General features: G+C 40.6%; 1 protein-coding gene across 1 annotated transcript in view; it reads left to right on the plus strand.

The window, feature by feature from the left end:
• Positions 1 to 7699: 7699 nt before the first annotated feature.
• TMED10 (transmembrane p24 trafficking protein 10) overlaps positions 7700 to 25459 on the plus strand; it is a 35517-nt gene continuing 17757 nt past the window's right edge. Inside the window, exon 1 of the mRNA XM_054567242.1 lies at positions 7700 to 7986. Coding sequence (XP_054423217.1) covers positions 7762 to 7986 — 225 coding nt within the window. The 5' untranslated portion in view covers positions 7700 to 7761. The remainder of the gene's footprint in view (positions 7987 to 25459) is intronic.

Below are 25459 nucleotides of genomic sequence, written 5' to 3' on the forward strand. Positions count from 1 at the left end.
GCAGCAGGCCCTAAAGGTGGAGCACAGCTGGTAATGAGGTAGGGGATTTATCCATTGCAAACTCGCGACTTCCCCACCTCTCTTTGGATGCAGGCTTGTAAGAAGTAATAGAAAGCTCTGCCCTCAGTCTCTGGATTTGCATTTTACAAAGGAGATGTCAACACCTAGAAAGCATAATTTCCAGCTCAAAGTTACCCATACATGGATGGCAGGGCGGAGTCAGACCGCCATCCAGAGCACATATCCACGGAATGTCCAATCCATGGCTTTCAATGTGGGTTTGCCGTGAAGCCCTGCTTATTACAATGCTGTAATGCTGTCACTTTAATTTCACTCCAAAAAAGTTGATTATTTCTAATGACTGTTTGGTCGTTGTCTTTCTCGTCCCTGACCAGCCTGCGGGTAGTGGCTTTTGACCTCTGGCTTAGAGACTCTGATGATTCCCTTCCCCATAGCTGTGTTTTCTGCTTTAGGGATGCAAGTCGATCTATCTTCGGAAGCCCGCTCTCCAAAATGCAGAAGTTGGCCATCTGTAGAACTGACAGCATTGGTTGTGGTCTGTGAAACACCAAATCTTAGAGAAGTACCTCTTTAGAAAAGTTTATTAATACTTCCTTTGTCCATGTGCCACAGTGACTTTCTGCAAGGGAAAAGAAAAAGCTCCCTCATGTGCCTGTGGAGAGAGCTTCCTCCGCATCTGAAGCTCTCGCTTCCCATTCCTTCCTCTTGGCTAACACTGGAGCTGAGAGCATAGCCAGCAGAGGAACGGACCTTGTCCCCAAGTTGGTGTTCCAAATACTCTAGTTACTGTAGAAACAATTTCATGCCAGGTCCTAGGAGAAAGGGTGGTAGAGTTTCAGCAGGGTAAATGGGAATGTAAGTCAAACTGAGAAATACTTATTGGGCACATGCCACTTGGAAGGCATTGAAAGGTTGTGTGCTAAAATAGAAATGGGCAAGGGTTAGGTTGGAGCGTTCGTTTTTGACCCTTGATGGATGTTGGATCACAGGGAAGATTTTAAAAATCTTGATGCCTTGATCGTATCCCATACTGTTTACACCAAAATGTCTGGGGGACATTCTGGCATCAGCACTTTTTAAAAGACCCCCAGATAATTCCAATGTGCAGCAAAGTTAGGGAACCACTGAAACAAGATATTCCAATGGACCATACCCAGGTATTCTGTTTTCAGTGGCCTGGGTTGGGTCCTAGGTGGGACCTAGGCGTTACAGGTTTTTTTTTAAAGCTGCTCAGGGAATTCCAGTGTGCAGAGGTGATTCATGATAAAGGGATCATCTCTGCACATATTATTTATTATGATAAATAATGAAGGGAAAGATGCATGGGCATTACCAAGGTCCCTGCAGCTAGTGCTCGTTTCCATCTGTATGGTCCAGATCTCTCGCAAGATGGAGTTTTTCTTGATGAGTTTTGGTGGATCTCAGAGACTGCTGGACACCAGATATTGCTTAGTGGCCTATCCAGGGGGAGAGAAAGCATTGGAGAGAAAATCCAAAACTTTCTCAGAACCAGGAGTGAAGGCTGACAACAGTGTAGTCCTCTGCTCTAGCAAGCCTTAAGATCTCCAAGTGCTTTTGAAATAATCTCGAGTTCTATTGAGGATCTGCATGTATACAGCCTTCAGGGATGGCTCTGTCCAGGTGTAGAGTATAACATAGCCACATGTATGGGGGTAGATGTTATTTAACTCTCTATTAATTCTTTATTAAGGCCTGGGGCTACTTCACAAAGTACTAGGCAATTTCCCTCTTCCTTCCTTTCTCAATGCTTTGTCTCTTCTTCATAGCACAAGTGGGTACAGACATGAAGAGTTCCCACCTTACCTACCTGGCTCTACTTCCTTCTCCCCTGGAGTCCTATTTTTGCGACTCTTTTTGTCCCTGGGTGCCTCCAGTTTGACTGGTCCAGTGGATTCTTTTTTTCCCCATCTAATTTCTGCCTTGGGTTTCTGACTTCCTGGACTCCAGAACTTTCTCCGTCTGCACTGGGCTCTAGGGCTGGTGTTCTCCATAAGCAGTGTTTATGGCGCAGAGGAGAAACCTCCCTTCTTGTCCTGTCCTTTTCAACTGTTTTGTTCTTCAACTATATGGGTGGTGGTGACAGTTCATGTGATGGTTCTTATGTTTTCTGAGACTTATTCTTTTGGGACACATTTTGTATTATCTCTAAATTTCTTCCTAATAAAATTTTTGTTAAATCCAGGCCCCTTAGTGCTCTCGCTCATGTATATCATTAGAAGAACTTTGATCCTGGCAATCAGGATTTATAGGCTTCAGGGTCTTGATAGTTTATCTTGACAACATTGATGGAGGACATTAATGGTCATGGAGAGTAGGTACTGGAGTTCATGTTTCCCACCCAGTAAGATAAAAATTTAGCACCATGAGAATCTGAGAGGAAGATAACTCTTGTTTTTTCAAGGAAAATGAATTCAGGGGGGATATGAGTAGATACTACAAGTCTTGTATGAACTATTAACATCTTCATGTATATTCGAACAGGGCTTAAGTCCACTTAAAACCCACAAAAGCTAAATTATGAGTAAGGGTAGAAAAAGACTACCCTGGAATCTCAAACTTTTTAGTAGAATGGGAACTATATACTATCATGTTTTAGCCCATATAACGACAATTGTGTCTCAAAACTAGTCTGCAGTTAGGAGCTCTCATTTCTATTCTCAGCTCTAACTGTGACTCATAGCATGGACTGAGGCAAGTCACTTAACAACTTTGGACCTCAGCTTCTCCACATGAAAAATGGCAATTAAATGCTAGATAGAGGAACTGGCATTTATTGAGCAACTGCTCTATGTTGATGTGCTAAATGGTTTATAGTATGTTATATTATTTCATTCATTCACTCAGCAAATATTTTTGAACACCCACTATGTATCAGATGTTGTGCCTGGTCTCAGGGATCTATCAGGCACAAAACAAAGACCTTGCTCTCTTCGGGACTAAATTCCAGTGGGTCTGGATGGTAATAAACAAGAAAACAAATAACAAGATACTCTCGAATAGTGACAAATGCTATATAGATAACAAAATCTGATCATGTGATAGAAAGTAACCTTGGGAGCTTCCCAGACTAGAAAACGCTGAAAGAATTCACCACCACCAAACCAGTGTTACGTGAAATGTTAAAGTGTCTTCTTTAAGAAGAAGAAAAAAAAGATAAAAAATATGAACAATAAGATGACAATAAATATATACATATCTATCAACAATTGAATCTAAAAATCAAAAAAATAAGCAGAACAGAAGCAGCCTCAGAGATACAGAGAACATTGTGACAGTTACCAGAGGAGAGGGGTGTTGGGGGGATGGATGAAAAAGGCGAAGGGATAAAGAAGTACAAACAGGTAGTTACAGAATAGGCACGAGGATGTAAATACAGCATAGGGACTGTGGTCAATAATATTCTAATAACTGCATATGGTGGCAGATGGGTATGAGATTTATCGGGATGACCACTTAGTAAGTTATACAATGTCTAATCACTGAGCTGTACACCTCAAACTAACATGACAACTGTAATTGAAAATAAAAAAAAAATTTTTTAAGTAAAATAATAGAAAGCTAAAAAAAAAAAAAAAAGATAACCTGAGGACAAGGTTACTTATACGGGGTAGACTCTGTCAGAGGTGACGGGAGTTGAGACCTGAATGATGCGGAGCAGCCTACAGAGTTCAGAGTCCATGGGACAAGATCTGGGCAAGAGAACTCCAGGGAGGCAGTAAATGCAAAGGCCCTGATGCAGGCAGGCGTTTCAGCTGTTTGGAAGACCAGGGGAGTACGTGGATGAGCATGGCGGGAGGAAGTCATCGCTGGGGAAAATGAGATCAGGGAGGCAGGCAGGAAGCCGGACCACAGTGGCCTTTGGGCTGAGGTATGTATTTGGGCTTTATTCTGATTGATCTGATTCACGTTTTAAAAAAAAACACCAATGAAGGTATAATAAGGAGCATGATTACAGTGGGGATGCAGATGGAAGCAAAGACAACAATAGGAAAGTTATCTTGTTTAGGAGAGAGAAGCAAACTTTTTTTGTAAAGGGTCAGATAATAAATATTTTAGGTTTGGTGAGCCACATAAACTCTCTACGGCACATTCTTCTCACTCTCTCCGGCTCCTCCTCCTCCTCCCCCTCCCGCTTTTTAACAACCTTCTAAAAATGTAAAAACCCTTCTTAGCTCTTGGAAGATACAAAAACAGGAGGTTGCATGGAGGATTTGGCCTGCTTCTCCAGGCAGTAGTTTGCAGACCGCTAGCTTAGAGAGAAGTAAAAACTGATTGCCATAAATTTAGGACACAGAACTAGTAGGATTTGCTGAAAGAGGAAACAAGGATAAAGAGGAAACAAGGATGGTCTCAGTGAAGAAGTAGAAGGTGGTGTAATTTACTGAGATGGGGAAGAAGCAGATTTGGGAGTAGGGGAGAAGGGGAAAATAAGAGTTAAGTATGAGTTGCCAATTAGTCATCCAAGTGGCGATGTCAAATAGGGAGCCTGATACAGACTCTGGAGTTTAGGGGAGAGGTCAAAGCTGGAGATCCACATTTGGGAGTTAATGTCCATGGGTGCATTTAAAGTCATGGGACTGGATGAGATCACCTAGAGTGCAGGGCAGAGGTTCCAGGACCAGGACATTGGGAACTCTGGAACTTAGAAGACCCATAAAAGAGGTCCTTGAAATCCCTCTCTTGGTCAAAAAGCATGACACATTAGAAATATTGCCCAATTGCTTTCCAAAAGGATCTTTTGTATCTTCACAGAACCCATCTTGTTTCAGCTATTTAAATACACACTGTGAGTAGGGCTGTACACATGAACAGGCAGGGGCACTGGAGTTAGGAATCCTTGACTGTTTTTGCATTGAAGCTGGGGAGCCCCAAGCCACACTGGAGGATTAGGCTGGTTAAAGGAGGTGTTGAGAAGGCAGAAGCGCTTCCAAGGATTCCCAACCACAGAATCGCCCAACATGCTTATTACACACACAGATTTTTTAATAAGAGCTTCAGATTCACTCTCTGGGGTGAGGTGTGTTTTAAACATGCCCTCTTTCATTCAAACAAAAGGTTGAGAAATCTGCGGGTTAGGGATAGACTGGGAAGAGGGTGTGTCCTCATGACATTCCCTCACCTCGAGAGGCTCATGGGGCTTCAGGAATCTTAGGTGGGTCTGGCTGGAGAAGTTTCAGGATGAGGGGAGAGCAGGGGACGCTTAGGCCAGGAAGAAACAACTCCTTTAGTTTTTGGATGCTTTTCATTTGCTCTCCAATTCAGAATGATGCCTTTTCCTTTCACAGATGTAAAATGGTACATTTTTTTGTGCAGATGCAATTTAAAAGTTTGGGTTCCCTAGGAGTATCTACTCTGCCCTGTAGTTTCATAGCATAGAGGGGAGAATTGTCTTTTTCTGTCTATATATGGACACAAGAACACATTTTTCAACTCAAATACAAGATATGCATATTGTTGATTAAACTGAAACCACTCCTACACTTTAGATACATTCTGGATTTGTGTGAAAACAGATGAGGAATAACGAATTTGCCATTAGGCCTTCTGCTAGGCCTTCATTGAACCATTATTTATTTTGCTTTCTAAGTGCCAGGCACTATTTTAGATTCAGAAGATGAAACAGTGAACAAAATAGATAAAAATCTCTGCCCCTCACAAAAGAGATAAACTAGGGAAACAGATTCATAACCACGATATGTAAAATGTCTATTGTATTAGATAGTAGTGAGTGCTGAGGAGAAAAATATAAAGGAAGGAAGAAGGACAAGAAAGCATTAGAGGCTGGGATAAGAAAGAATACAGAACAAGAAAGGGTTGGAGAGCTGTGATTTAGGAAAGTAACAACTTCTCTAAGTCTCAATTTTTTCATCTGTAAAATAATAAATAATAGTGCCTTCCTAAAGAAGGCTCAGGCCCTTAGGCTGATTTTGTCACTTTTAAACTATGGGACTTTGGGCCTCTCTGAATTTCTTTGGCCTCTCAGAACCTGTTTCCTTATCTGTGACAGGAACAGACTTGCCTAGCCTATGTCACATCGTTTTTGAAAATGTCAAATAAGATATGTATAAATAGTTAAAAACATAGACACTATTATATAAATGTAAGATGGGAATTTAAAGAAAGAACCACACAACTAGGCTGTGGATTGCAAATCTCTTGCTAATGGTCAGCACGGCCTCAGGACTGAGGATAAACAATAAACTACAAAACTGCTTGGTACCGACTCCCCACCATGCAGGGAAAAGGCCAGTGAAAATGGTCAGGACGTGGTCAGGACGTCCCAGTAGACTAGCCATCTTATCTTAGATCAGGGATAAAATCATCAAACTAAGCGTTCCTAAGTGGACACTTAATAAAATAGTTAAAACATGGTATTTGTCAAATTTTTAAATGCTTTACAGCTCCTTTGTTCGTTTTGTTTGTGGGACTTCAGTTCCAGGAAAAGAACTAGATGGATTGAAAGGAGTTTTAAATATAGAACATTCATGTTCATTACCAAGCGCAGATAGTCCATCCTCTGGGTATTTCGGTAGATGTTCAATAAACATTAACCAAAGCATATGATTCCAAGCATCGACTGTTATGTAGTCCTTCTTTCATCTTCATAGTATCTTCAGCCCTGAATATTTGATAGCATTCCAGCAGTGGTGTGTTTAATCAAACATTATCGGTATACATGCATCGTATAGCGTCTGGCACATAGTAGGGACTCAGTAAGTATTTGTTAAACTAAAGTGTGATTACTGTGTAAATTTGCTTACTACAGACTAGCCAATCTGACCCCTAAAACGTTTGTACATTTCAAACGCAAATACTTGCCTTCCATTGATAGCGTTCATCTGGTAAACCAAATTAGGTCCACCCCTGAGACTGAATTAAAACACGGTGCTTTATTCAACTGAAATACAAAATCCAAAGTAAGGCACTCAATGTTTGCCAAATAAAATGTACATCCAGAGAGCAGTTACTCCAGTTTACGGGCATCGCACCCAGAACTCACGCGATCTCGTCCGATCTCGGAGCTAAGCAGGGCGCACCTGATTAGTACTTGGATGGGAGAGAGCAGTTACCCCAGCCCAAATATCCCGCTCAGGGGCATGAATTGGCCGCCCATCCACTTCACACTCCCCAAGGGACCTCTACACCTTCTGTGCGGTACTGGCCCTCGCTTGTCTCATAGCCAAAGAATCTTTCCGCTTAGCTTCCCGAAGTTTTCCTCTCAAGCGTTCAACGTCCCAGCTGTCATACAGGGAGGCAAGGGACTGGGAGTACGCATGCTCCGCTCCGCCCCCGCCTCGCGCGCCTCGCTGGTGGCCGCTCCGCCGGCCCAGCAAAGGGCCTTGTGGCTGTTTCCTATTGGGGCTTGGTTGCTATGGTATCACCAACCCCTAAAACTTGTGGGCACTGCTTCCGTAAGCTAAAGGAGAATTACTTCCAGGTCTTCCCTTGCTTGCTATGGCTGACTGAACAGTCACCAAATTCAACAAAGATAACAAATCTACGAATAAATTTTGGAAAATCTTATTTAACCACGCCAACTTGTGGGTGTGGCATGGTATCACAGTTTTTCTTCCCTTTCAAAAGATTTAATATATATTCTTCGTCTATTTGCCAGTCTCCAAAATGGCGCCGGCGCCATTTGTAGGTCAGGGGTGAGTCACGTGGGCCCTCCCGGTTCCGGCGCGGTAAAGGCCCGGGTGGTGAACAGTCTCCGGCACCATGTCTGGTTTGTCTGGCCCGCGAGCCCAGCGTGGGCCTTGGCAGTTGGCATTGCTGCTGTCATTCCTGCTCGGTCCCAGCTCGGTTTTCGCCATTTCCTTCCATCTGCCTGTTAACTCCCGCAAGTGCCTCCGCGAGGAGATCCACAAGGACCTGCTGGTGACCGGCGCGTACGAAATCACCGACCAGTCTGGGGGCGTTGGCGGCCTGCGCACCCACCTTAAGGTGCGGCACTGGGCGGGGCGGGAAGATCTTAGGCGAGGGGAGACCGAGGATCAGGCGTGGAGGTGGGTGTCAGGCCTGGGGAGGCCTAGAGGGCGGCCAGGCCACCCCTAGCGCAAAGGGCGCGCGGTGGAAACCGCCCCCTCACCGTGCTGGTTGGCGGTCGCGGGGCGGAGCTGGGCGCCAATACTGGGGAACCGTAGAAACCCCGCGAGGCCTCGGCGGATGTGGTGACAGCTGAGCTGGGCCGACCCTGTACTTGTTCTGGTCTTAGAGACCTTGAACTGTAACTTAGATCTTCAGAGAAGTCTTCGGACGTTGAATATTGTTGCAACTGGCCTCAAGACACATTGAAACCTGCAGGAAGATAATTAATGGAAGCATTGAAGCTTACAATGAATAATGAAAGTTGGTATTTATTGAGCACTGGCTGTGTGGCAGACCTTACGCTACTTTACATACATTCCCATTTAGTCCGTACGCTCCTCTTTGAAGTAGGTACTTACAGGTTTCTTTTTACACGTAAGGAAACTGAGGCCCAGCGAGGTAGTAGAATAAACTGACGCCAGAGCTGAAATTGATTCTTAGCTTAGGAGTTTAGTGAGGTGAAAGAAAAGTGCTGGAATTTTGTTCCTCCTTGCTTTTTATTTGTAATTTCTGTGATTGACTGAAGTTGATTATTGGTCACAAATGGTCTCAGTCTTTAGTCCTTTCCTTCCTGGTACCCCAGCATCTGGACTTGGCCAAGTTTTAAGTAAACCTCAATGATACTTCAGTGACAGCTACTGCCATAATGCCAGTTTGGTCCCATTTTGCCATTAGGATGACCAGATTTTTCTTTGAGACTTTAATATAATTTGATATTAGTCAAGATTGATTGCGTTTTAGGTAATTTTATTCATTCACAGTAAGCACATGGTTTTGTTTTTGTTTTTAACAGAATGGGTCTTAGACTGAGTAGAAAGAACTGTTATTACTTTTTAATAGCACTTAGGTATAAGAGCACTATAATTTCTGTTTAAGGTATTCGAAGCCAATAGTGGTAATGGAGAAAGAAACTCTGCAGAACTATAGCTCAGTGACCTATCCATTTAATAGTCTTTTCAGGTACCAAACTGATGTCTGACCAAGAAAGTCATGATGGCATTTATTAGAGGCTTGGATACAACGTTTTGGGGGTCATGCTTCTGGCTCTTCAAAGGATGTAGTGCATGGAATCAGAGAATTTGAACAGTGGAAGAGACTTTACTCTCATCTTAGGGGTTACCCCCTCCAATTTGTACTTATATTTTAAAACCTTTCTGCAGCTTACTGTTGCTCATCTGATAAAGTTTAAGATTTTATTTATTTTTAGAGAAAGGGGAAGGGAGGGAGCGGAGAGGGAAACATCTATGTACGAGATACATAGATCCGTTAGTTGCCTCTCACACACCCCCAGCTGGGGACCTGACTTTGCAACCCAGACGCGTGCCCTCACCGGGAATCACCCTTTCAGTTCACAGGCCGGTGCTCAGTCCACAGAGCCACACCAGCCAGGGCTCATCTGATAAAGTTTAATCCCATCAGGCCCTGCAGTGCACTTCAGGGTCTGTTCCTGGAGCGTTATGTACTTTGTCACTCTTTTAATTTTACATATGAGCCACCCTGAACAGTACCCTAAGCTCACTTATTTTATCTTATATTGTAACCAATTATGTTTCTACCTTGTCGTCTTCTTAGACTGTTAGCATCCTGTGGGCAGGAAGTATTTTCATGTTTGTATTTTCCAGAATGTCAAGCATACTGCCTTGCTTCTACGAATCACTTAATAAATATAGGAAGCATCGTGTAGCATGGTCTTACAGGAATTATATCTGTATCCAAAGCTGCTGAGTGAACCTAACAGCAGGAGTCTATATATCCACATGATAGCATTTTGCCGTTACTGTTGCTCTCCCTGTGTCTGCGCTATTCTCTTGCTACTTAACCAGCTTAGGCACACGACTGCTGTTGTCAAGCAGATAACAGAAAAGCAGGAACTGAGCCAGGTATAAGAAAAGCAGCAGCAGTGCTAAATGGGAGATAATTGAGAGTATTGGAAACTTAATTTGGAGTGGCCAGTGCTCATCTCTTGATGTAGGCCTTGTTGCCGCGTTTGATTTTTCAAATGAAGTCAGAAATCCAGATTTGTATGTGAAGGCTCCTGATTTTTAAATGTCACCAACTAATTCAGATTGGTTTAGGTATTGGTTTGTTTTCAGTTTTGTGGAGAACACAGTCCGTTGACCATTACCCAATACCCAGATTCAACGTATTACGGTCTTGCCACACTTGTTTTATCCTAACTGCTTCCCCCTTCTCATTTGATACTGAATTGTTTTAAAATAAATCCCAGATATCATGGTGTTTCAGTCCTGCATACTTATGCATGAATCTCTTAAAAACAGAACACAGTGTTAGGCAGCTATAATCATACCTCACAAGATTAATAATAATTTTTAATGCTATCTAAAAATACCCAGTTTACATTCATGTTTCTCCACTTGTCTTAAAAATATCTATTTAAAATTAATTTGTTAGCTTTCAGGTCTCTTTAATCTAGAGCCATTCACTAGCCCTCCCTTTATTTTACGCTTGCAGTTAATATTGTTGGAGACAGTTGTCTTTAAAGAATGTCCTCCATTTTGGATTTGTCTGTTTGCTTCCTTGAGGTGTCATTTAACCAGTCCTGTCCCCCATATTTCTTATAGAAGGAATCAAATGTAAAGATGTAGTTAAACTCAAGTCTATCTTTTTGGTGAGGGTACTTCATGGGTGCTGTTAGGTACTTCATGTGGCATGATGGCAGAACACATAGTACTTTTTGTGCCCTGTAGTGCTGCTGAGATTGATCAGTGGGTTCAGGTGTGTGTGTATTAGTGTCTTGCTGCTGCTGTAACAAATTCTGTGAACTTAGTAGCTTACAACAACACACACTTATCTTACAGTTTTAGGGGTCATAAGTCCTAAAATCAAGATGTCATCAGGGCTGTGTTCCTTCCCATTTTATGAGGCTCTGGGGAAGATTTCATTTTCTGGCCTTCTTCAGCTTCTAGAGATCACCTGCATTCTTTGACTGGTGAACCCTTCTTCCATATTTAAATCCAGTAGCATAGTATCTCCATATCTTTCTCACTTTTGCTTCCATCATCTCATCTCCTCTGACTCTCCCGCTTTCCTCCTTCCTTTATAAACATCCTTGTGATAACCTCTTTATCTCAAGACCCTTAGTTTAATCATACCTTCAAAACTTATTTTGTCATGTAAGGTAACATTCCCAGGTCCTAGGATTAGGGATGTGGACATTTTGGATGGTTGTGGCGAGTGGGGGGTGCCACTGTTGTGTCTACTGAGGTGATAGTATCTTGAAGCCTCCATTATAAAGCTTCCCGTTAATTTTTCTCTTACGAATGCATGGATGACTGATATGTGAATTTATTGTTTCATTAAGGTTATGAAATGATTTTCTAATTGTTATTCCTTCCATATTAACTGGATTTTTTTTTCTTTTTTTTAACATTTTAGGCCTGGCTGGTGTTGTTCAGTGGATTGAGCGCTGGCCTGTGAACCAAAGGGTCGCCAGTTTGATTCCCAGTCAGGACACATGCCTGGGTTGCTGGTCAGGTCCCCGGTTGGGGATGCATGAAAGGCAACCACACATTGATGTTTCTCTCCCTCTCTTTCTCCCTTCCCCTCTCTCTAAGAAATAAATAAGTAAAATCTTTTTTAAAAAATTGTTTTACTTATTTATTTCTTAGAGAGAGGGAAAGAGAGGGAGAGAAACATTGATGTACATGAGATGCATCAATTGATTGCCTCTCACACGCCTCCCCGTCCCCCCTCCCCCCCAACTGGGGACCTGGGCCACAACCCAGGCATGTGCCCTGACTGGGACTCAGACTGGCGACCTTTTGGTTCACAGGCCAGTGCTCAATCCACAGAGCCACACCAGCCGGGCTAATTGGAATTGTTCTTAAAGATTTTATCAATTAAGACCATATGATTACCCTAAAATGTATAATTCATGTAAGAAAGGCAAGAAAAATACAGAATTCATTTCTTTCAATTGACATTTTTCAGTTCACAGGCTGGTGCTCAATTTACTGAGCCACACCAGCCAGGGCTTAAATTGACATTTTTCAGAGTAAGGAATTATTGCCCTTGGATTTCCATTGTAGCCCAGAGGGTTAACTGTTTTTCTGAAATCATTTTTTGTTGTTGTTTGTTTCAGTTCATAGAGTCAATTGTTTTAGTCAGTTGCATTCATTCCTTATACTCTCCTGTCTCTGGCTCACATATCCTTTTGACGCAATCCTGTTAGACTCTGAGAGCTTCCCTGTTTTGTGGAACAATAAGATGTCCTAGGTTCATCTATTGTATGCCCAGCCACTAATCTGGAAGCAGCTATTCCTCCAAGGAGTTCTGGTTCCTTTTTGTGAGGAGTGGTATTTTAAAGACCACAAGCTAGGTGTCATTTTAAACATTTTAATATACTGTGCAGGCCACAGAACACATTTATGGGCTTGATCCAGCTCTTTATCATGATTTGTAACCTTTTTCAAAGTATCTGTTCACTCAGTTCTGCTTTCTCTTTTTAAAAAGTTTATTTACTTTTAGAGAGGGGAAGGGAGGGAGAAAGAAAGGGACAGAAACATCAATGTGTAGTTGCCTCTTGAGCGTCCCCCACCCTGGCCAGCAACCCAGGCATGTGCCCTGACTGGAAATCGAACCTGTGACCCTGTGGTTTGTAGGCCGGCTCTCAATCCACTGAGCCACAGCAGCCAGTGCAGTTCTGCTTTCTTTTAAATGTTGACCACTTGTGGTCCAGACTCTGCCTCAATAATTCTTTCTGTGCATCATTTCAGCTTCTGAAGTGTAACTCCTGAGCACAAGAATCTGATTGGTTCAGCTGCTTTTATGGAGCCAGGCCACATTCTAGATCTCTTTGGTCATATGTCCACTTCTCATTCAAGCAGCCGTAGTTAGGGTTGAGGGTAGGAGAACTGGAGACTTTATGTAGTGCAAAACCTGGCCAACTGGGTTTGGCACTTAGTTGTTTATCCAAATGAGCAGTCTCCCTTAGAAGGATCTTTGTTAATATAGTGCCTGATTGACCTAATTCACCTTCTTCCTGTCAAAAAGCACCGTAATGTCCAAAAAATACAACAATGTTATCATACATACCGTTCTGTGTTGTAGTGTGTGTTTATCCATCTGCTTAGATAGACTAAAAGTCCCTTGAGCAGAGGCTGTCTCATTCATCATTGAAATGCCTCTGTCTAATACAGTGTTGGACACATAGTAGGACTTCAACATAAAGAATAAATGAACAAGTGAGTCGACACTGTCCTAGCCTCATCTCTGATCTTTCCCTCTCCCTTCCTTTTCACTTCTCTCCTCCTTCTCCCTATTCTAGCCATACCAAACACCATGCAGTTCTTTGACTACAATGTTCTCTTAACCTGGACCAGTCTTTGCTTGTACTCCCTCCTGTCTGCTTCTATTACATCCTGTTGAATGTAGTTTCGTGCTTTGTGAACCCTTTAATGTCATATTCCTCTTTATGGCCTCAGTTCATTATACTGCGTACACCTTGTTGTGCAACTAAGTTAAATATCCTAGTGTTGTTGAGAAGCCCTGTGGTATAGAGGAAAGAACCTGGAGCAGCCTAGGCCTGGAGTCAGACAGTTTTGGATTCAGGTCCCAACAAGTCCATCACTAACAGGGTACATGGTCTTGGGAATTACTTAACCCTTTTTCTTGGGTCCCTTATCTGTAAGATGAGGGTATCAATCTCATAGAATTGTTAGAAGGGCTAATTTGAGATGGATTCTTTATTGTGCATGGCCCATTATGGCAGGCCATAGATATTAGTACTCTTTCCTCTCTATTGAATGAAAATTGAATTGCTAATCTAACTGTTCTGTCTTATGTCATTGCAATGTCCAAATAAAAAATATTTTAATGGGAAGAATTCTGAGTATTTTGTTTGTGATTCTTCCATTCATTCAGTAAATAAGTATTTAATATTTAGTATATACCAGACCTAGCTGGGCATATGGAAATGAACAGCAGACAAGGTTCTTGAACTCTGATGGAGAACAGACAAAAAACAAGTTAAATATACAATTTTAGGTAGTGATAAGTACTATAATGAAAAATCAAGCAGTAAGAGTAGGGAATGATTGATGGCATAAAGAGTATGTGGTCAAAGAAAGCCCTCTCTAGAGAGCAGTGGATTGAAATGATGGGAGGAGGAACTCTCCTTCAGAGATTTCTTCTTCAGGCCTATATTGAGATGGGTTTTGTGTTAAGAATTCCAATTGAGTTTATCTCATACATCCTTCACAAAATGAGGCTAAACCAGACTAAATAGTATCATTTTATGACTGTTGCACAAAATTGAAGCTGGAAGGATCAACTCATAGTGAATATAAACATTTCCTTATTAATTCTGGTCCATCATAAAAGCCTGTTGTAGTGACTCAGAATCTCAACTGTTGATTTTGAATTGAAAACTACATTTTCATTAAGACAAGATGATACCATAATAATGTAATAGGTTCCAGTACTATTGATCATTTAGAATGCTTGTTAATAGTGAAAATTAGAGGATGAATTAATTTTAGAGGATGAGACGAGTTGATGTTTAAGAGTGATTTGTATTTTGGAAATAGATTACAGAAGGAGAAAAAGCAACTCTGAGGAGCTGTAATAATCATCACCAGAAAGGAAAGGAAAGCCCAGTGGTAATAATTTAAGTCATTTATAATTTTTCATTCTCTTCCAATTACTCTAATTGGTCTACATTTTTTTCATTATCATTTTTCAAGAGTGTTAAAAAGCTCTTTGAAAAGATAAAAGATGTGTGTGTAGCTATAGTTTGGAGATGATTTTATTTGGAACAGTTACATTTCAGCTTATTACTGGTGTCTGTATTGAGGACTGATCTTCTGTTGGGAAAAATATGTCTCTTTCAAATTTTTATTTGCTGTGACTATTGTCCAGCGAGTTAGAAACAGGTTAATAAATAGGTGGTTTAATACAGAAGGGTGATTGGTAAATTAACATTTAATAGTATTAAGATCTAGTTTTTCTCCATAGTATATCCAACATTTCTAGCTTTAAATTAAAACCTGACCTTGTGTTTTTTTTTTTCCATAACAACTAAACAATATGATACATTTAAATAGCTCCTATTCAGTGAACAGTTGTCAACATTCATTTGTTTTGAGCTGATCTAGAGAAAGGGGGCTGCTTAGAATTTGAAATTGTACACTGTATCTTTATGACGACTTCTGAAGACTGAGTCCAGTTTCTTGGAAAATGGAACAGATTTATAGAGGTAATCTAGTGGGGTGCAGTGACTTCTATGCTGCTTCTTGTATGAATTGCTGACTGGTGATTGGTCCTGAGCCATTGCCCCCATACGCATACGCAGCCTGGCAGCCTGGACAGTAGAGCCCTCTGTGAAATCAGCCATCTGGCCACAAACCAGAATTTGGGTTCCCAAACAAGCCTCTGACTGGAGGGAGGTTGATGTCATCTGCTTTGTCCTGTGCCCTACCTCATTGTTCTATATAACGTGTGGGAAATCAAGGGACTAGTTGTTAAGAAAGAACAAAGCTTTGTTTGTGCCTTAAAGGGTCACACTGGAGGTTTTTACCGTAAATAACTTTGGATCAGTATGAAAAAAAACATTTGATCTGGCTTAACCCCCGCAGTAATATTGTTAGGGCAGCAACTGGTCTTTAGTTCTCCCTTCCTCTCCTCTTTTTTCTTCCCCCTCTCTTTCCCCTCTCCCCTCCTCCTCTTCTTCCCCAACTCCCCTCCCCCATCCAGTCAGGCATGACGCATTGCCTATGTTGAGTTAATGTAGCAAATGTTGATAGAAGCAGGAAGAGATCATCTATCCGCAGTCATACGAGTGCCTGGAAATTTTTCATTTCTGGTTTTCAACACTTCTACAAGCCTCCTTAAGCAATACTTCTGTGCTATATGCTATGCTATCACTGGCTTGTGTTGGAAATTTTAGAGAATTTAATATTGCTAAATGCTGTTTGTGGCCCGAGTTTGGGATAGATCTAGATGTGACCCTTTGATTTCAGGGACACAGTTGACAGACTTGGACTCAGTATTTGCTCTTGTTTGAAAGATCAGGGTAAATTTGTTCTGTGCCCATCAAATGTAGCTTCTAGGCTCTGAGTTGTCTGTGTTCCTCATGTTTAAGAACAGCAGTGACTTGTGGTAGTCTTTTGAAGGTATTTCTAATACTATTGAATATTTTCCTAGTTTAAAACTACATCTTCCATGATTGGATGTTCTTTCTGCTTTTTTATATCTTAAGGGTGACACTCCATGGCGCAAGATTCACTTGTGAACTCTTAATCAAAAGGGGGGTATATATGAGTGTGCACACCATTCCCTCTTCCCCTCCTCCATGTAGTTTATTGCTTATCAGGTTAAAAAAACACATGCAGGAAATGTTGGAATTGTCTTGTAGTTCTTGCTGTCCCTTGTTAGCTAGAGGTTTCGTTGAATACCTGTTCTTGCAGGCATTTTGGTACCCCCTCAGTTTCTAAATCTTGCTGTTGCTTCCATAAGAGCCTCCCTGTGTCTTTTTCTCTCTGCTTCCATGCAGTAATCACTTGGGCCCTACCCGTCCCCTGGTTTAGTCAATGTAGCAAACTTTATCTAGTTTGCGATCCGTTAGCACTGTTAGGTTGGAATTATGGTTAGTGACCTAAATATTCATGGAGTTCTGAGTTATCACCAACAAACAATTATTATAATAATAATGCTAACAATGACAAGAGTAGCATTTATTGAGTGCTTGCCGTGTGCCACTGTTGCAGGCCCCTTATCTGTATTAAATTTAATCCTCCCCATAGCCTCATGAAGTTTGTAATGTTGTCCTTATTATACACACGAGAGGTTAAGGAACCCAAGGCCTACAGCTAGTAAGTGGCACATTTGTTATTTGAACATGGACCTGAGATCTGCCTCTAGAACCTTTAGTCCAACTACTCTCTCTGCTGTACTGTCTCCAAGGGAGAAAAGGATGGGTGTTTCTGTTCCAGTTCATTTTTATTCAATGCATAGAGCCTCTACAAGGGACTTGCTGTTTATATATTCCCGAGTTTGTCATTAAGGAGCTATAAGGTTGATGGTTATCCTTAAAATAATATGTACACACTGTATGTTCAGTATTATACTACGGGCTGATCATAAACCTGAGGTGGGGTGTAGGTAGGAGCCTGTTTGAAGGAGATTACATTTTCAGATTTTCATCAACTACAGCAAAGCCACAAGTCGATTGACCTCTGCTGACATGGTAGCACTCCAGGAAAAGAAGTTTTTTTTAAAAAAAAAAACATATTCTTAGACTGGTAGGATATGGAGCTGATTCAACAAATGAAAGTGATGTGACTTGTACCAATAGAAACAGACAGACTTGCCACCTCCCCCATGGATCATACGTCATTTTATAGGAGTAGATTTAGACTTACTCCTATTTAACTCCTAAATTAACTATTTGTAATCTCACCCATAAAAAGCATGTAAAAATGTTTGTCTGCTTGCTTGGCTCTTAGTAGACTAAAAATTTCTTAAGAACCTGAAGATGTATATGTGTGTGTGTGTGTGTGTACATGTGCGCACACTTGACTTTATTTTTTTGTGTAGTTTTTTTTTTTTTAATCAACTTTTTATTTTAGGACAGTTTTAGATTTACAGAAAAACAGTGAAGATAGTACAGTTCCCATATACCCCACATCCTGTTTCCCCTATTATTAACATCTTACAGTAGTGTGGTACATTTGTCACACTGAGTGAACCAGTGTTGATGCATTATCATCTAAAGTCCATACTTTATTCTGATTTCCTCAGTTTGTGCCTAATGTCTTTTTTTCTCTTTCTAGGTCCCATCCTGGGTATATTACATTTAGTCATATCTCTTTGGGTTCCTTTAGACTGTGACAGAGTCTCAGAATTTCCTTGTTTTTGACCACCGAGTGAGTTTGAGGTATATTGGTCAAGTGTTTTATAGGAAGCCCCTCTATTGGGATTTGTCTGATGTTTTCCTCATGAGAAAACAGATTGTGTATTTTGGGGAGGAAGATTACAGAGGTAATAAAACATAATTTTCATCACATGATATCAAGGGAACTTACTCTTCAGTGGTAGACATGATCTATCACTGTTGATATTGACAATGATCATCTGGCTGAGGTTGTGTTTGTCAAGTTTCTCCACTGTCAAGTTACTTTTTTCCTCTTTCCACACTGTGCTTTTTGCAGGGGAGTCACTGTGAGCAGCCCACACTTAAGGAGTGGGGAGTTATTCTTGACTTCCTTGAAGGTGCGTTTCTACATAAATTATTTGAGAGCCTTCTGCACAGATTTGTCTCTTCTCCCTTTTTGTTTGTTTAATTTATAATAGTATGGATTCATGGATATTTATTTTATACTTAGGATAAGTATAAAATAAAGGATAAAGTATTGGATACTTTATAATCCAATACTGTTTTTGTTTTGTTTGTTTTGCTCTAATTATTTCAGTGTTGACTATTTGGGAGTGCTTTCATGTGGCTCATGTGTCCATTTGACATATCCCCATTCCTGTTTTTCTGTTTTGTTTTGCTTTTGAGCACGCACTTACTTCACTGTGTATTTCCTGCCTCAGTCCTGGGATCAGCCATTTCTCCAAGATGACCTGGTTCCTTTTATTGAAGAATGGCATCCTGAGACCTGGATGGATAGTATTATTTTTAAGACATTTTTTTCCTGGCACTTTTTCCCCTCCCAAACAAACTGTGGTAGCAGCAAGTGGCCAAAAATATTCTCAGCCTGCTTGCAACTTTAGAGTAAGGCTGGGAATTTTGTGCTCTGTGAGAGGAGCTAGAATGGGAAGGCAAAAGTGGTAGTGCCAAAGGGCAGAGAACCAGAGCAGGGAGCATTCTCCTGGTTCCCTTAGGTCCCACCTCTGCCTTAGGCCAGGCAGATCATATGGCGGGTCACTGAGAGCATCTCTTGTAGAGCTCTGAGAGCCTGTTGGTCACAGTCCTTTTACAAGGACCTCCCTGATAAATTGTTTTTGGTGTTTAGTTCCAGGAAAATTACCTCTGAAGATTACTTTGTGAGTTTTCATAAGAAAACAAATGGTGTGTAACTCAGCTTATTTCTCAGTCTTTTAATCTTGGCTTCCTAAGAGTCAGGTATCATTTGCTCATTTCAGGTTCTTGATAGCACCTTTTTGTTTCTAATTCTAGAAGAACTCTTTTTTTTTTTTTTATTCCTAATTGCTTTATTTTCCTAGTGTTTGGGCCTAAGCTGCTGTAAGATCCTTTTGAAGTAGGCAGGGTATCATCTTAAATGTTTAGTAAAGGCTTCAGAAGCAGGAGCTGCTCAAGAACCTGTGTTCCAGCCTCTGCCTAGAATGGTCCACGAAAATTCAGTTCTAAATGAGTTTATATTCCCAGTGACCTATATTCTCACTTATTAGACAGTTTCAGTGTGAGAATATTCACATATTCCTGACATCAGCTACTTTGCACATACAGTTAACACTTTTTCCCCTACTCTTTAAGTTGTGACCTTTGGTTTGCTTTTCTTCAGGAGGTGTTATCTAAAAACAAATCTTTATTACTTCCTATTCCTTGACGTTATATGGGCAAATTTTATGGCTTAATATGACGCTTGTTTAATTAAGAACGTTACAATAAATATTATAAATGTTTTTTATTGTTAAAAGGGAAGAAAGGAATCCTTTAAAAAGGGCTTACTGTTACAGTTAGGTGTAAGTGGCAGTTATTTGTCGTTACATAAGTGGTTTTCTAATAAAATTTAAGAAGGAAAAAATAAAATCTCAATTCCCGAGAAACCAGATGATCTTTTAACGTGATATATAATCAGAACATTTTAATTAAAGGAAATTTAAAACCATCATTTCAGCCTATTAGACTTTGCCAGTTCTGGCTAGTCACTGAGCTTGGCCCAGTTTTCTGTTCCCTAATTTTAGCTACCTGCTGATTTATGTAATTATGATGGAGTTAGAGAATGTGATTTTCCCTTAAGATCAGTGGCTTGGTTCCTAAATAACTGCAAAGTTATTAACTACATGGGAAATGTACTGGTTTTCAGAAAAATTCTAGGTTCTGTTAGAATGCCCAGCAGTCCATACGAGCACAATATGAAGGTTAAGTTGTGAAGTTGCCCACAAGGATTTCCAAATTTCTAGATAAATACCGTGATATGGTTCTGTTAACTCAAGGTCACGGGGAGTATAGAAAAACTCAAGGTCACGGGGAGTATAGAAATGTGGAGGTCCCGAGGGAATTGTGATCATTATCACACACTGTTTCTGGGAGGTACACTGAGTTTCATGCTGATAAAAGGTACAGGCAGTGATGGGTCCTTCGCTTTCAGTCTCTTGTAAAGCATTTGAGTTTTTGCCCTAGAATGAATTTTTAATACATTTTCAGATGTTACAGAAAGAACCAACAAAGCAGGAAGTTCTACCATGATTATTGTTCCTCAGTACAACGTAGAAGAGGAAAATTTAAAGATTTTACCCCTTCTAAATACTGGCTGGATATATGGATTGTACCAGTCTTTCAGAAAAACATGGCAGGCTTTTAAATTCACTTAGCAAATTACTCGATAAAGGATTTTTGCCAATACCTTACTTAATAAGATTTTTGTGACCTGAGTCAAGTCTCCTTTTTCATCTAGAGAGTCTAAATCAGTAACTGTTTTTGAAGAACACTTTTAATATCGGAGAATACAAAGAAATCAATAAATAAGCTATTATTCTAGGAAATAAAATGGCAAATGTGTGCCAAATCTTGTAAGCCCAATTAAGTTGGGTTGTTTGTTCTAGGCCAGTGACCTGGCCGCTCCTTCCCTGGCTGTGCAGATGATGGCATCTGTGAGGACTGTTCAGTGCTATACCCTTGATGTTTATTCCCTGCTGTCCTCCACTGGCTTCATTAACATTTAAACATTTCTAGCAACCTGTAATCCTTTCCTTTTCCCTTAAGAATTAAGCTAGTATGGTGGGGGGGCGCCCCAAAACCAGATTTTACAAAAACATACGTATTTATTCTTACATGTTTAAACTTCAGTCACCCTCAAAGTTCTCTTTATTTGATGCAGTACACCTATAAGAAGTTTTTTCCACTGCTCAAAACAGTGTATGAACTCATTGATTCTGATGCCTTTTAGTGCTTTTGCCATTTTTTTTGTTTCACCACTTCCACAGCAGCAAAACGTTTCCTTTTGAGGACTTTTTTCATCGGGGAAACAGAAAAAAATTTGCTTGGGGTGAGATCAGTTTAATAGGGAGGGTGGAACATGGGGGTCATGCTGGTTTTGTTCAAAAACTGCTGAACACTCAGTACAGTGTGGGCAGGTGCGCTTGTAAACCACCCATCATAAAATGGGCAACCGTATTGAAAGCGTCTTCAAAAAAAAATTCACTGAAGCCGAACGTAGCCTCTCACAACAACGCCAGCTGGGTTCCTAGAATACTCACCTAGTAGAGGAAGCCTGTACTGCAAGGGACTTGCCTTCCAGAAGGTAATTCCAGGATTTTTTGGGCCCCCCCTCATACACTGAGGAAACCTGGAAGTTATTTTTATTCAGATATGCCTTGGAGAAGTTCTACATGTTCTGTAACTTTAGTCATAGGAGCCAAATCCAAATTAGAGTTTTTAGATCAGCTTGGAATGTGAAAATCCATTATTCCTGCAGTCTATCTTTTTGAGCTACCTCTTTGCTTTTAAGAATTATCATTGTGATTTTGGGGGCTGCAAAGTGGGGAAGTGTATTGATGGGTGAACAGATTCTGAAGCAAGGCAGAGTGGCGCCACACTGGTGACTGCACATCCCTTTGGGCTTGTGTTAGTTCCCCGACCTTTTTTGCCCTATAGTATGGATATCCAAGGTTCTCAAGTAGGCCTTTGTTACGATTTTTCCTTCAGCTGGTGATTCAGAAAAAGCATCAAATGAATGAGGGGCCTTTAGGAATCCTCAGGACTATGCATATGCTTGCAGATTATCTCCTAGTTGTTGCTGACATCAAGGACTAATCTCTCCAAGGAGGGGAATGCAGACTGCAAGGTGCTGTGTCCCATTCGAGAGGGCTGTCAGGTTCCCTGACGTGCGCCCACAGAACCCATCAGATTCTATTAGATTTTTCCCCCAAATTATTTATTTGTTTGTTTTAGAGAGAGAAAAGAGGGAGAAAGAGAGGGAGAGAAACATTGATGTGAGAAACATCAATCAGTTGCCTCTTGTACATGTCCCAGTCTGAACCTGCAACCCAGGCGTGTGCCCTGACCAGGAATTGAACCGGTGACATTTTGCTTTGTGGGATGACACCCAACCGACATCCACCCGAGCCACACCAGTGAGGGCAGATTCTGTCAGTCTTTCTTGGCTTCTGCGCATACCACTTCTTTCGGGCAGTCCTTTTGTGGGTATGCAACATGGAAAAGAGCATGTGTTTCAGAATGCTTCAAATACACATATACAATTTATCACCTCTGTGATAATGGACAAGTTTCTAAGTTTCCTCATCAGTAAAACAGGAGTAATAAGACTGGCCTGAATGGGATTGTTGTGAGGATTGAAGATTATGTGTATAAAGTTTATAACGTAACTCCTTAATCCCCTTAGCCTTCCAAACCACTCAGTTGCAGAACTCCAAGTCTAAGTTGCTTAATACTTTTCTCTGCTTCTGCATCCTGGCTGCTAGGTGTTGCCACAAGAAATCCATGGTTCATGATCTCAGCTAAGACCTCTGTGATGCTCAGCAGTTCTTTTATGCGTTTTAGTCAACTTTCTTCCTGTCCTATACAGAGATCAGAAATGGGAGTCTCAGAAGAACTTAGTTCTATAGACATCTTTCACTTGGCCTTGAGATAGTTTTTCAAATGTTGGGATTGGTTGTAAGGATTTAAAAATTGAGGAGATTTCAAATAAAAGTTAAAATGTCTAGCTTCACTTGAGAAATTGGATGATTTGAGGATCTGGCGTGCAGTGGACATCAGTATTTTCTCCTTTGAGACAGGCCCACCCAGTTTGCCGTTTTGTCCACCACAGTCTGTGGATTTACTCTGATCCATTACACTTGGTCGTGTTGCTTGCTTGATCCTTTTGGGCATTTACTTTTTGGTTTTGTCCTGTGTTCCCTTCCTCCCTAATATCACTCAGTTCTCTCCCCTTCTTGCTATATGCAAAGCCTTCATCATGTTTAATCTAGAGTACTAGAATAGTCATAACCCATCTTCTGATCTCTAGTGTTGTTCCTCCTGAGGCTGTCTTCCTAGTAGTATCATGTTTCTAAACTGAAAATTGACTCCCACACTCTCTTGTTGCAAATTCTTTACTGCCTTTCCACCTTGTAGTAAATGAAGTTTAAACCCCTTAGCATGGTGTTGCAGTTCTACATGATCAGGTCAGTACCTCTCCAGCCACTTTCTGTGCCTCACTTTCCTCCTGTGGAACATGGGGGAAATAATAGTTCTTACCTATAGGGTTATAGTGGAGATTAAATTAAAATGCATATAAAGCACTTGGCACAGTACTTGACACGTAATAAGTGCTCCGTAAATACAGGCTGTTACTATTTTGATGATAATGTGTTTTGTTTTGTTTTTCGTTTTTTCCTGGTCTCCAGTCCTTCATATTTGCTGTCTCTTCTACCCTGAATGTCTTTACCTTGATTCTTCCCCTGATTGCAACTCATCCCTGAGGACTCAGTTCATGTGTTGCCTCCTCCATGATACATACACTCCCTGACCCTCCATAATCCTGGGGCACCTGTGCATACCTCTAGTAGTGCACTTGTCACATTGTAGTGAAGTTTCATTCCTTATTCTTCCTTATTTAGACTTTTAAGCCCTGTGAAGGTAGGAACTATCTTATACATTCTTGTATCCCCAATAACCAGCTCCGATTGAGGCGTCTTATATGCTTGACAAAGTCATGAATGATCAACATTGTTCATGGCAGAAGACACTTGATTACTATTACTGTTATTTTTAGGGAATTTAGAAGATGTTTAAAATTTGTCTAGTTGTGATAACTATTCTTTAGTTGGTATTTTTTCCCAAAAATGAAATAACTTTATTTCTGACCATAAGTGATACATGCCTTTGAAGAAAATTGGGGCGGGGGGGGGAGTGTAAAGAAATCTCATTATTCAGCAGTAACTAGTGAAGTGCTTTAAGTATATGAACTTATATGTGTGCTACTCAATTTTCGTATTTAATATCTCACCTATAACTGAATCTTGTTTTGCAAACAACATTAGAAAATCCAATATAATACTGGGTTGGCCAAAAAGTTCATTTGGTTTTTCTGTAAGATTGCTCTAATCACATTTAGTTGTCTTTGACTTCATTTGAAACATTTTGTTAGATTGTATTGTGACAGCCATCATATCAACGTGCCTTTAAAAACAATCAAAATTGGTGAATTTTTGTGTAGCCATTTTAATTGAAGGTGGAAGAAAACAAGCAACATTTTCAGCATATTATGCTTTGCTATTTCATGAAAGGTAAAAATGCATCTGAAATGCAAAAAAAAAAAAAAAGATTTGTGCGGTATATAGAGAAGGTGTTGTGACTGATGGGACATGTCAAAAGTGGTTTGCAAAGTTTCATGCTGGAGATTTCTCACTGGACAATGCTTCACAGTTCGGTAGACCAGTTTTTGATAGTGATCAAATTGAGACATTAATTGATAACAGTCAGTGTTATACCATGTGGAAGATAGCCAACATACTCAAAATATCCAAATCTATAAAGTTATTGCCGAAAATGAAAAATGTGTCTTTTATTTTACTGAAAGAACCATATGGACTTTTTGGCCAATCTAGTATAATGAAACACCACTTTTATGTTTCACTTTGCAAGTAGCTACTGTCTCAAAGTAATGAAATTGCCTTCTGCTAAGACAGCCATGTGCTCTAGAAAAAGAGGCCTCAGATCCATTCTATCTTACTACCATGTCATTCCCTTCTTTATAGGTGACCATTCACTTATCAATATATTCCATTTCATCTGTACTTACCGGCTGTTCTCTAGGAATAGAGCAGTGTAAGTTTGGAGAAGTGGAAGCCCAGGATGCCTTTTTTAGGAGAACCTTCTTGTTTATCCCTTGTGTCTCTCTCTCCCACCCTATGTAGCCATTGATATAATTAAGAAGACATTTGGAGGAATACACCTACCAGGGATTTTCTTCTATATGTATGCCTTCTTTTCCTACTCTCCGTATATCAGGTAGCCCATTCCACTCTCCACCCCACCTTAAGCCCATCAAGAATTGTTTCACAGAAGGAATGTGTTCCTTTATATCTTTATCCTTTTTGTAGTATTTTCTTTTAGTGATTGTCCACTTCTGTTTTTGTGACATGTTCCTTTTTGGGAAATGATACTAATCTCTATTCTATA

The sequence above is a fragment of the Pteronotus mesoamericanus genome, unplaced genomic scaffold (genome assembly GCF_021234165.1).
Source record: "Pteronotus mesoamericanus isolate MK-2021 breed Mesoamerican mustached bat unplaced genomic scaffold, CSHL_Meso_final contig_182, whole genome shotgun sequence".
In the NCBI taxonomy this organism is placed as follows: domain Eukaryota; kingdom Metazoa; phylum Chordata; class Mammalia; order Chiroptera; family Mormoopidae; genus Pteronotus; species Pteronotus mesoamericanus.